At 37.0% G+C, this 12,489-nt stretch overlaps 1 protein-coding gene across 3 annotated transcripts in view; it reads left to right on the top strand.

Moving 5' to 3' along the window:
• Window positions 1-12,489, top strand: part of VCF1 (VCP nuclear cofactor family member 1) — a 34,435-nt gene that overhangs the window by 18,473 nt on the left and 3,473 nt on the right. For 2 of the 3 annotated variants that reach the window (XM_023588742.3, XM_004447475.5), the window contains 2 exons: window positions 1,132-1,231; window positions 11,783-11,845. In XM_023588742.3, coding sequence (XP_023444510.2) covers window positions 1,132-1,231; window positions 11,783-11,845 — 163 coding nt within the window. The remainder of the gene's footprint in view (window positions 1-1,131; window positions 1,232-11,782; window positions 11,846-12,489) is intronic. The other variant, XM_004447476.5, reaches the window with a different exon arrangement.

Below are 12,489 nucleotides of genomic sequence, written 5' to 3'. Positions count from 1 at the left end.
AGTATTATACTTGTACTATTGACTGTAGTCCATAGTTTATATTAGGGTGTATTTTTTTCCCCAATATCCCACCCCATTATTAACACCTTGCATTAGTGTGGTATATCTGTTACAATTCATGGAAGGAACATTTTTATAATTGCACTATTAATTATAGTCCATTGCCTACAGTAAGTCCACTGTGTTGTACAGTCCTATGTTTTATCTTTTAATTTTTATTCTAGTAATATATATATGACCTAAAATTCTCCCCCAAGCAGTCACATATACGGCTCAGTGCTGTTAAATTACACTCACACTGCCATGTCCCCATCATCACCATCCATTTCCAAAAGTTCACAGTCAACCCAAAATGCAGTTCCATACAAGTGAAGCACTAACTCCCCACCCCAACCCCCAGAGCACTTGATTCTATCATAGATTACATACATATTTTTCTCTCTTATGCGTCTGAGAATATTTGATTGAAAATGTGATTTTTCTTTAAACCTGGAAATTTTAAGTAGCTTATGCTATGATCTCAAAGTAATAGTCTAGTGAAATAACTTATATCATAATATTAGCTAATGTAGCAAGGAAATTTGGGTTAATATGACAGTGATTGTCCAGAAAATTAACTTAATACTTTGGAGGGTGTAGAGCTTTTGTTTAATGTGATAATTGTGAAATAATCAGGCATGAAAGAAAATCAGAGATTAGAAGCCATCACAAATACCTAATATACTCTGTAGCACCATGTTTTTAAACTATTTTAAGGGTAAATAAACCCACTGCCTTAAATATTATACAGAAGAGAACAAAATTAGGTAACATGGAATTGTAATTTCAGAGAAGGTAGCATTTGAAAGTTTAGTCATTCACCACTTCCTGTTTTTATTTTAATACAAGTAGGAATTTAAAATTGTCAGGACTCTTTTTAGAAATTAGTTTTACAGGTATGACCTTATCTGCTGCTATTTTCTATTTTTGCTCTGTGTGCCTAATGATGGTACACTTCCAACTTTTAACCCCTTGGTGAATTATGTTTTCTCAGGTGAAAGTACAGGTTTATATATTGCCACTTGCTTACAGTTTAAGTGTTTGAATTATCAATCGTTGGATTTTGTTTTCTTCCTTGTGATTTAATTTCAGGAAAAGGAGAAGGAATGGCAATGAAGAAGACAACCATCTTCCCCCCCAGACCAAAAGGAGTAGTAGAAACCCTGTCTTTCAGGATTCCTGGGACACAGAGGTAGGAAGTATGGTTGGTTAAACTCTAATTTATTCATTGAGTTAAATAATCAAGTTTCTACCATGCAATTAAAAGAAATTTATTTATTCAAAGAATAAATGAAAATGATCTTATTTGGTTGCAATGATTTTTAACCTTTTGTTTAGTTTTTGAGTCATGGCTCCATAGAGGAAGATATGAACCCTCTTGCCATAAGTGGTATATGTCTACACCTATTCATACACACACACAGCAAAATTTGTATTTGTTAGAAGCATCATGGGTCTTTGAAGAAAACATTCTTGAACCCCCTATTTCAGAAACGAACTTATTTTCTAATAGTTTATAAATCATTGTCACGAGGACCAGTGTATTAGTCAGCCAAAGAGGTGCTGATGCAAAGTACCAGAACTCTGTTGGCTTTTTTTTTTTTTTTTTTAAAGATTTATTTATTTATTTAATTTCACCCCCTCCCCTGGTTGTCTGTTCTTGGTGTCTATTTGTTGCGTCTTGTTTCTTTGTCTGTTTTTGTTTCTTTGTCCGCTTCTGTTGTCGTCAGCGGCACAGGAAGTGTGGGCGGCGCCATTCCTGGGCAGGCTGCTCTTTCTTTTCACGCTGGGCGGCTCTCCTCACGGGCGCACTCCTTGCGCGTGGGGGCTTCCCCACGCGGGGGACACCCTTGCGTGGCAGGGCACTCCTTGCGCGCATCAGCACTGGGCATGGCCAGCTCCACACAGGTCAAGGAGGCCCGGGGTTTGAACCGCGGACCTCCCATATGGTAGACGGACGCCCTAACCACTGGGCCAAAGTCCGTTTCCCATCTGTTGGCTTTTATAAAAGGTATTTATTTGGTATAGAAACTTGCAGTCACCAGACCATTAAGCATAAGTTACTTCCCTCACCAAAATCTGTTGCCCCATGGTAGAGCAAGATGACTACTGATGTCTGCAGGGGTTCAGTCTTCCTTTTTCTTATATGGCTTCGTGGTCCCAGCTTCTTCCCATCTCAGCTGTAGGCTGGTATAAAGCTTGTCTCTTTCCCTGGGGCTTGGTTCTCTCTGAGCTCAGCTGCAGCTGTAGACCCTTACACTCATCTCTCTTCCTGGGGCCTTTGTTTGTGTCTATGGGGTGGTCTCTATTTCTCTGTGTTCTCCTGTGTGTTTACTTCCTGAGGCTCTAGCACCAAAAACTGCCAACTCTCCTCTGCCAGGTCATTTTTGCTCTGCATCGCTGCCCCCCACAGTGGTGGGGACTCAAGGTCCTACTGACCTGGCCAAATCAAAGCCTTGATCATAATTGAATCAAGTAGAAGTGAAACCTCTGAATTTAATACAAACTAATATGCCCAGAGGAACAGACCAGTTTACAAAGATAATCCAGTATCTATTTTTGGGATTCATAAACAATACCAAACTGCCACAGCCAGCATATTTTGTTGCTTCAATTTAAAATTTTAATCATGCAGAATATATGATTTATGTGTATGCACAATCCTATTTTGAGTGTTTTACTTTTTCATTGTGTTCTAAAAAGAGCTCCATGGGGTCTTAAGGGGGAAGAGCTCAAGAAAAATTTCTAAAATTTTTGGTTTCCTAAAAGAGTGCTTCAGTATGCATGGAATAGCTTTTCTGTGCAATTGAAAGACTGTTTAACAGTATAGAAAAGAATCCACAATCAAAGTGTGCTACTAGCACAGTGTGATTTGGTGAATCCCAAAAAGAGATTATGTTTTGAATTAATCCAGTCCCTTTTGATTGGATTGTGTCAGTGAAGTGTGATACAGTTTGGGTCTCCCTCCACCCCCTTGCCGGGCCTTATATAAACGGAGACACAGAAGAAGAGATACCCACAGAAAAGGGAGCTCTGACATTTTTTACTGTGCCTTGTGAGAAAGGATTCAAGGATTACTAGCTGCCCATGGGTAAGCATGAAGCCCCCAAGAGGCTGGGCCCACGGAGCAGCTCAAGGCTGAAAGACAAGCCATATGCCTGATAGCCCATAGCTGAGCTCTGGTGGATTCTGGAGGGGAAGGCAGGGACATCAGCAGAGAAGGGCAGCCATCATGGCAGGATGCTAGGATCACCAGTAGCTGACTTTGGTGAGAAAGCATCTCTAATGGTGCCTTGATTTGAACATTTCACAGCCTCAGAATGTAAGCTTTTTTACCTTAAATAAAATTCCCATTGTGAAAGCCAACCCATTTCTGGTGCTTTGCATTGGCAGCCCTGTGGCAAACTAAGACAGATACTATTAAATTATGTACCTAAAGATTTTGACCCTTAACAGTGAAGGGCCAATCCTCTCTTAACAGTTGTCACCCTAAAAGACCAGTGCCTCAGTGACAAAGATTTCTAAGCTTCAGCCTCATAATTTAGAGCAAAATCTATGTATCACAATTCTTGCACAGCCAAAATAATTTGTACTTTAATTACTTTCTGGTAATAGGATTTGACCTATATTCAGTCTCTCTTTATATCAGAAATCCAAAATAACTCCCCCAAGGGGGCAAATTAGTAATTCTCATGTAATCCTCATTCAGGGCCAATTGAGGACAAGTTGTGGATTAAAATTCTATGATTCTCTGTGGAAACTTGAGGTTTTATCGCATTTCCCTCCCCTTTTTAAGGTCTTGCCATCCTATTTTCTTTTTTCTGACTAACAGCAAAGTAATTGAGCTTTATGAAATGTGATAACTGGGGAATACTCAGGAATGAAAGAAAAGTTTATAGAGGCTACCCTGAACATTTAATTATAAAGCTGTGTAACAGTAATTGAGTTTCCAGTATTTCAGATTAGAAAACAACCCACTAGAGTTTGCTGTGAAAAAAAAAAGTTTGCCGTGATTACTATCAGCATCAATATTTCTTGTAATTCTGCTCCATTCATTCAGAGACATCTACAGTTTGATGTCTGTGAACAGGAATACAAATCATCTTTTTACAAATATATATAATTAAAGTTAGATGTTTCTGATCTCTTCCTTTAAGTAAGTAAGACTTCATAATGTTAGATTGTTTTGTTTTGTTTTTTAAGTGCTATTTGTGGAAAATGTCCTTCACTCTTTCTAAAATCTATGCATTAGCATCAAAGAAGCAAACAAGTTACTGTTATTCAATCTCTTGGCTCATGTATCTTGTTATTACTTGTCCAAAGAAATTAAGCCTTTGAACTCCTCAGTAATCATTAGTTTGAAGGATGGACGAGATTCTCTTCATTAGAATTTAAGGTCAATACAGGTAATTTTTATCTGTCATAGTAATCTGAACTAACTGGTGGATCACCTAACAGTGTGTCATAATCCTTAGTTTCAGCCTTGCCTACTGAACATTTACTGGCGCTCTGAACAAGTGGCCTCTGGCACTAGGCTGTGCTTGCGCAGTAGCGGTATTAACAAGTCATGAGGACTGGTGCTGGATGGGCCAGCCAGAGAGGCAAGAGCCAGGGGAAAATCTTTAAAATGGAAAGTTAAGCCTTGAATAATTGAGTTGCCACTACTGGAAGAGGTCTTTATATTTTGGGCAGAGAAACATTAAGTTTAGAGGCATTCGGCTTCTTTTTGACAACTGAGTATCAAAAGAAAAAATAAAACAATTCCTTATTAATGGATTATTGATTTATTTCATAATTTATATAATAGAATATTTTACTAATGACATTGTTAATGAAAATGTATCTTTAAGATAGGGCTGGCAAGATGTTTCTTTGAATCTAGCTTAGATAAGAAAACCAGCATTTCCTGTGTCTCCTAAAACACTTAAATAATTTTAGAATTCTTTTTCTTAGAACTTGAACTTTCATTTGGGGGGAATTTGTTTAAATTTTGAGCAATTTAAAATTATAATTAATTTCCAAAAAGTTACCTTTATCAAATGGAATAACATTGGCAAGTACTGGGAAATAAGTCGTGTTTGATTTATGTTAAACTATTAAACTATGCCTCCTTTTTACCCTAGATACTCTGAAGCTAAAGGATATGAACTGCTTTGTCAGTTTAGTGATATAAAGAGAAATTTTTAGTCTGCTTGTGCATTTTCTCTTCCCCAATTTAGTTAGGTCTATTTCTACTCTACAGATGGAAAAATTGGGGCTCACAGAAAGACCAAGTCACTTGGCCAAGGATACACACTTGTAAGAGGCAGAGGAGTTGCGCCCGATGAGCTGCTTGCTCATCCCCATGCTATGTGGTATCTCGGAAGTCAGATTGAAGCCCTGAGAGACGTTGCTAAATATAATCAGGAGTAGTCAGGGTCTAGGCTTCTCCTGAATCATAGAAACGGAAAATAATAATTTTCCTTCCCTTATCTTTTAGCTAGAAAATATTTTTCCAATAAATGATGATGGGCTATTAGCAAAAAAGCAACTTTAGATTTCTAGCTCAAAAAAGCAGAGTTTGGGATCTAGTGGTTTTTTTCCTCCCTAAACAGTTGATGCTTCAATTTTAACTCCAATGTTAAACTTAGATCTAATGATTTGTGAGCTTTGGAATAATTTTTTTTTTAAATTTATTAAGCAGGTTTTTAAAGATACATTCATATACCATACCATCTATCTAAAGTGTATAATCAATGATATTTTTTAAATTGAGGTATACCATCTATCTAAAGTGTATAATCAATGATAATTTTTAAATTGAGGTATAATTTTCTAGTATAGGATTTTTAAAAAATCTTGTAACACCATTCTAGACAAATCATATTAGTTGATATCCAAATTAGTCTTGTTTTTTCCTTTGGTGAGAAAGAAATTAAATGGTTTATCAGTTTACATCTTTCTTTTGGGTCTTGTACAAAAGCTGTGCCATTCCGTGATCTTGGGCAGTTATTTGGATGGGTAAAATCTTGACACATTTAAGCAATTTAAATTTGTTCTCTTAGGGACTGACCTTTTTGGTTTGAATTGTATCTTTTCATGTAGTAGGAGCAATGTTCTTTGCTTTCAATTTTTATCTACAAATTAAAAGTTTCCCTGTAAATCTAGCTTCTGGTTCATAGCTATATGCCTTTGAATAGTGCGTCTACCCTGAGGAACTAAAAGCAATATATTTTTTAATGCATAGATATAATTTTTTAATACTTTTTTTAATATCTTTTTTACTAAGACCATTTTGGTTTTTCAGATTACTACAAAGTAACAAAAAATAGAGAGTGGAAAAAATGTGGACATGAAAACAGAAGTGGCTTTCTTGGAACGCCACCTTTTTCTTGTCTCTACTAGAAAGGGGAAAATTGCAATTCTTACTGGAAATGCAAAGGCATGACAAATGAGAAAATAACAGAGCCATGGCAATCTTTAAAATTAGGATTCTATAAATCCATTTTTTTAAAAACTGGTAAGAATTACCCGTTAGGTGATTTTTTAAATAGTGTGAATTTGGGTGACCACTGAGAGATTTAGTGTAATTTTCTTAAAAGGCTCTTGGTTTTCACCCATTCTCATTATCTTTAATCTGTTTGAGGCTTGTGGGCGCATTCTAGGAGACAGAACAGTTTCTGTTTTGGGTGAAACTACTAGGGTTGTTTAAAAAAAACCTGGTTGTAAATTAACTTCTGAACAATTTTTTAATAACTCCCTTAAAGGGCCATTCAAAATTGAGGAACTGTCCTTTTAAAGTTAGTCTAGTTTATAGCATGCATTGTAAGAAACCTTACTCAAAAGTCCTTGAAATGTTTGTAATTTGTTTCATCAATATAGGAGCCACCCCACCCCCAAGCAATTTCATTTTGAAACTGAATGTTAAAGTCTATTGTTAATATTGAAGATACACATATGCACAGGTTTTTCTGCAGGTGGGAATTACTTTGTTTTGGCCTGTTGAAATTTAAACAAAAGCAGTAATAATAGGTAATAGAATGTTTCCGTTAGTAAGGAACTTAAAACATAATATGTGGCCCATTGTCATCTTATGAGGGGTACTGAAGTGTAGAAAGGTTATGCTATTTACCCATGGACATAGAAAAGTCATCACCAGCATTTTATTTCCTTTCTTATGTAGAAAGTAGTTTTAATTAACTCATTGAATTCATTTAAATCTTGCAGTCTCACTACCATTAGCAAAGCAGACCTCTCTCAAATTACTGGGCATTTTGGAAGCACAGAATTTTGTTAGATACTCTGATAGACTCACTAGGACCATCCCTTGCACTTAGTCCAGATCTGCTGCAGTCTTAGAATGAACTTCATGACTCCAGTGATGGAATGTATGTTATGGGTAAGATTTCTTTTTTTCTTTTGAGGTTCACATAAATTAAAAGCACCAACAGTAAAGATTGAAGGTGGGGGAGGGGGGGAGGTAGGGCTTGAAAGAAAATAAAGTGCTGTGTTGATGTGCTTTTCTAGTTAAGAAAAGCTGAAGCATCCAGTCCTAGATCAAAAATATACACACATATATTAGAGATCTATTTTTATGAAAGAAAGCAACTCAGTAATTAATATTCCTGCCAGAGGGCTTTCTAAAGGTTATTAGCAAAAAGTCTTTAGCAGTGTTTATTTCTACCATGGGTATAAATATTTTATATCTTAAACTGACTTCACAGCTGGGGAACATGGAGTTAAGGGCAGGCCTCCCAGAAGGACAAGGAGTTCTGATCTCTGCTGTATGATTTTAGACTTGTGGAGTAAGAAAATGAACTTGAGATGTGCAAACATATGTGTCATGGGAGTCGCAGAAGGAGAAGAGCAGGAAAAGGGGGCAGAAGGAATATTTGAAGAAATGATGGTAGAAAATTTTCCAACCCAACTTTCCTGCCCTCTGATGAACAATTTATATATGTATTTCCCCTCCTTTCTGCCAGTCTTCCTCTGCGTTTCTTTATCTGCTGTCTATTCTGTCAAGGCTCCTGACAGTCTTTTCTAGTATTTCTCCCTTCTCCACCCTTTACATTCTTCTTTTCCATTGGTTCTTTCGTGAGCCTTTTCTCTTCCTAATTCTAATCCCTCTACTTCAGGTTTCTGTTAATTGCTTCCTGTTCTCTCTCTCCTTTACCACTGAGTGTCTCCAGTTATTCGTAGCCCCTTTGGGTACTTTCTCATCTCTCCTTCCATCCCTCCTTTCTGGATCCTGGCTTCCTCCTTAATTCTGCACGTCTCTATTTACAAAACCTGTTCCTGCAGTCAGAGACAGCAAGTCTCTTGATAAACTAACCGTACCTGCTGTGTCTGTTTTGTCTTCACTGACTCTTCTTGGGGTGGATCTCACCTACACCACATGATTAGCATTTCCCTCAAAGCCGCCTCTTTTATGATTTTGTTGTTTTCGTTCTCCTAGTTTGCCATTCCCTGCCTATTAAAACTCTCTTCATTCATTTGAAGGAGCACTTTCTCGTTCTCCCAGTCAGCATCCATTGCTGGAGTTCTGTCACTCAGTAGCTTTGGAATCCCGTTATCAGTGTAGGTGTTAGCACCATGGCTTCTTAGTTAAGCTCAATAAAGATTCGTTGAGGGATTAAGCAACCCTAGTGAAATGCCTCATTGTACATAGTAGGCACACAAATATTTGTTAGCACAGAGTTTGGACATCAGACAACCTGTGCTTGCTGGAGTCAGATTTTCCCAAGGTGAGGCCTGGCCTGCACACTTAGAAGAAGTCCACAGTTGATTCCAAACTGGACTGTAACATGACAAGTCTCTTCTGAGTCTTATAGAGGCTCCTACAGTTACAAGGATATACAGGTAGATTTCATTGTTGCCTAAACTAACCTGAAATCTTTCCTTTTCAGACAAATCTGAACCACGGGGCTTTCATGAGATGCCTTTGGATATTCGTTAGAGATACACTCTTAGCATCGTCATAGATTTAACTTTATGTTCATTAATTTGCAGTTTTCATTTCACAGCTCATGACCTATTTTCCTGATTTGTATTACAAATTTATCATGAAAATATCTGGTCATAAGTCAGCATTAAGCCTAAATTGAAAATTCAGAGAAAAATGAGCTTTATAACTGTCAGTTTGTGTAAATAGTCAGATGCATGGACTTGAAGGAATCAGGATTATAGGAATAAGATTTGTATTTGATGGGTCTTTCTCAGTCCAAAGTCTTTGGACTCTCTGCTCTTTAGTTAAAAGAACTTGACATCTTTTAAGAACGAGTGTGACAAGTCAAACACCTCTGTACTAAGAAAGCAGTTTCAATTTTTAGAAACTATGCACCTCAAGTAGTGGATTCTCACCCCCCACCCCAAACCTCAGTCAGTCTGATATCTAAAAGCTTCACTAAATGGGGGAAATATGATTTTTTCCCACCTAAAGTATTTTGGTTTTATAGGAAATGAAATGATCTTTCCTCTTTGTATATGGTAAGGCACTGATAGAGACATAAAATTTGGTTTTATGCCTTCAGAGTTAAGAATAATGGGCTTTCCTTTATCCATAAAGTAGACCATTCTGTTGGCTTAAAACTGATGATATACAATGACTTTAAAACATTTTTGACCTTGTCTCATAGTAAGAAACCTGTGTTATGACCCTGTACATTACCAACCATATTTGTGAATATTTGAGAAAAGATTTCACAGAACAATATATACCCTTATCAGATTATACCCTGTTTTAATATTTTTAATGTTGGTTGCTACCCGCCAGTAAGTTTTACCCTTCGTTTGAAAAACACTAGTCAATCCATAGATTGTGAGATACTCATTAAAGCAGTCTCAAGAAAGGCTGGTCTGAATTGGTAGAAATAGGAGCAGAAACATCCTTTAAATAAAGGTACTGTTAGGACATGTGACACATATTATCAAACGTTAATACATATTAACATTTAATATGTATTAAGAAAAGCACATAATGTTCATAACAGCATTATTCCCAAAGTTTAAAGTTCAAAACAACTCTTTAAGTGCCCATCATCAGATGAACAGATAACAAAATGTAATATTTGTGGGTTTTTTTTGTTTTTTTTTTAAAGATTGATTGATTGATTGATTTCTCTCCCCTTCCTCCCCACCCTGGTTGTCTGTTCTCTGTGTCTATTTGCTGCATCTCTTCTGCTTCTGTTGTTGTCAGGGGCATGGGAATCCGTGTTTCTTTTTGTTGCGTCATCTTGTTGTGTCAGCTCTCTGTGTGTGTGGCACCATTCCTGGGCAGGCTGCACTTTCTTTTGCGCTGGGCGGCTCTCCTTACGGGGCGCACTCCTTGCACGTGGGGCTCCCCTATACGGGGGACACCCCTGCGTGGCACGGCACTCCTTGCGCGCATCAGCACTGTGCATGGGCTAGCTGCACACGGGTCAAGGAGGCCCGGGGTTTGAACTGCGGACCTCCCATGTGGTAGACGGACGCCCTAATCACTGGGCCAAGTCTGCCGCCCAAAATGTAATATTTGTATACAATGGAATATTATTCAGCCACAAAAAGGAATAAGGTTCTCCTACATGCTACAACACAGATGAATCTTGGAAACATCATGCTGAGTGAAATAAGCCAGGCATGAAATAACAAATATTTTATGATTCTGCTTATATGAAGTATCTAGAATAAACAACCACCTAGAGACAGAAAGTAGGTTAGCGGTTACCAGGGGCTGGACAAGGGGGAAATGGGGAGTTGTTGCTTAATGAGCACAGAGTTTCTGTTTGGGTTGATAAGAAGTTTTGGTTATGGATGGTTGTGATGGTAGCACAACACTGTAGATGTAATTAATGCCACTGAACTGTCCACTAAAAAGTGGTGAAAATGGCAAATTTTATATTAAATGTTACTAAAATAAAATTTGAACATACACACATGCGCTTGCGTGGATTACTGGGTTCTCGGTAGGCTCTGTTGTATTAGTCTAAAAGCATCATTGGGCTGTTCAGTGCAAGGGAATACAACTGAACCAGTTTGAGGTTCCTAAGTAGTTTAGAGGTGGCTAAACACTTGCTAAAATCTTATTGACAGTATCAAAGTTTTTAAGTCTCAGTCTTAAATTAGAAGTCACCAGATATCTTGCTTTTACTTGTGACTGATTTTTTTTATCAAAAATATTTTTTGTAGATGCTTTAGAAAATAAAGCTAAAAAACAAAAATCTGAATTCTCAATATCTTGTTTATTCTTCCAGACAATTGTTACCATCTATATGTGTCTAAATTAATGAAAAACATTTTTAAAACCAGCTGACATTTTATATATATATATATACACACACACACACAAACAGACAGGTTTATAACCTTTTACAAAGGTATCAAGGATCTCTTTCTATTTTTATATATACAGCTCCAGTGTCATTGTTAATTGCTGAATAGAATTTCATTGTATGGATGGATGTATTATAATTTCACCAGTTCTCTTTTGTTAGCTATTTAGGTTGTTTCTAATTTTTAGCTATTATAAACAAGGCTACAACATTTTTATACATGTCTGTACAGCTTAGTTCTAAGATTTTTTAAATGAACTAGAAAGTTTACCTTTATTTGCCATTCTTTAAACAATTATACAGAAATCTTTTCTCCTGTTTATTTTTAAAGAAATGTTACCTTTTCACAGAAGAGCATCACCTTTGTTATTATAGTCTAAAATAAAATATATTATAATTTGAGATGAAAGCTTGACTGACTAGACACTGATTCTAGTTCTTGCCTTAATTTTCAGACAGTACCTGTAACGAAAAACAGTAAAGAAAGCAGACTAAGAGGAAACAAAGTATTCTGCGCGGTGGGTTTCTTATCGAGTGTAGTATCTTGCTTATTATTAAATATTCATTACCATACTAGGTGTACCAGTGGTTTTAGGTCCTTATACTCTAGGTTAGGAGAGGCTTTTATGGAATAACAAATTTTTGAGTTGGCCTTCACTTTTTAAATCTTTGAGTAAATTTAACTGCCTCTGCTTAAAATCCTGCCATCTGACTTGATTTAGCCCATTATAGTCCTTCCACGAGTATGTTTTTTAATTTCAGAAATATTAACTCCAATTGCCAATGGGCAGTGGGGTATGTGACCTATGTTAAGTTATTCCAAATTACCTGTGGACTGGGACATTTGTATTTTTATAATGGAAAACATAACCAAGCTGCAGAAAATCACAGGAAGTACAGTACTGTGTTTATACTTAGGATTGGAGGCTATTTGCCTTGAACATAGAGAAAGGTACTGCTAATCAAGTTATTGGGGTTGTCATTCATTAGAAATGCAGTGTTAAAATTGTGAAGTACCACTATAAAGACCCCTGAAATGGTCCTTAGCATCCTACATTCCCTTTGGAAGGGAGAAAATTCCTTAGAGTGACTCTTGTAAGGGATCCCTGAGACCCTTTAAGATGACTAGACACCAAGACGGGTTAGTTCAGTTTAAACAAGG

This window comes from Dasypus novemcinctus, chromosome 21 (genome assembly GCF_030445035.2).
Source record: "Dasypus novemcinctus isolate mDasNov1 chromosome 21, mDasNov1.1.hap2, whole genome shotgun sequence".
Classification (NCBI taxonomy): Eukaryota; Metazoa; Chordata; class Mammalia; order Cingulata; family Dasypodidae; genus Dasypus; species Dasypus novemcinctus.
Note: the sequence above shows the minus strand (reverse complement) of the source record. Positions and strands in the feature narration are given on the sequence as shown.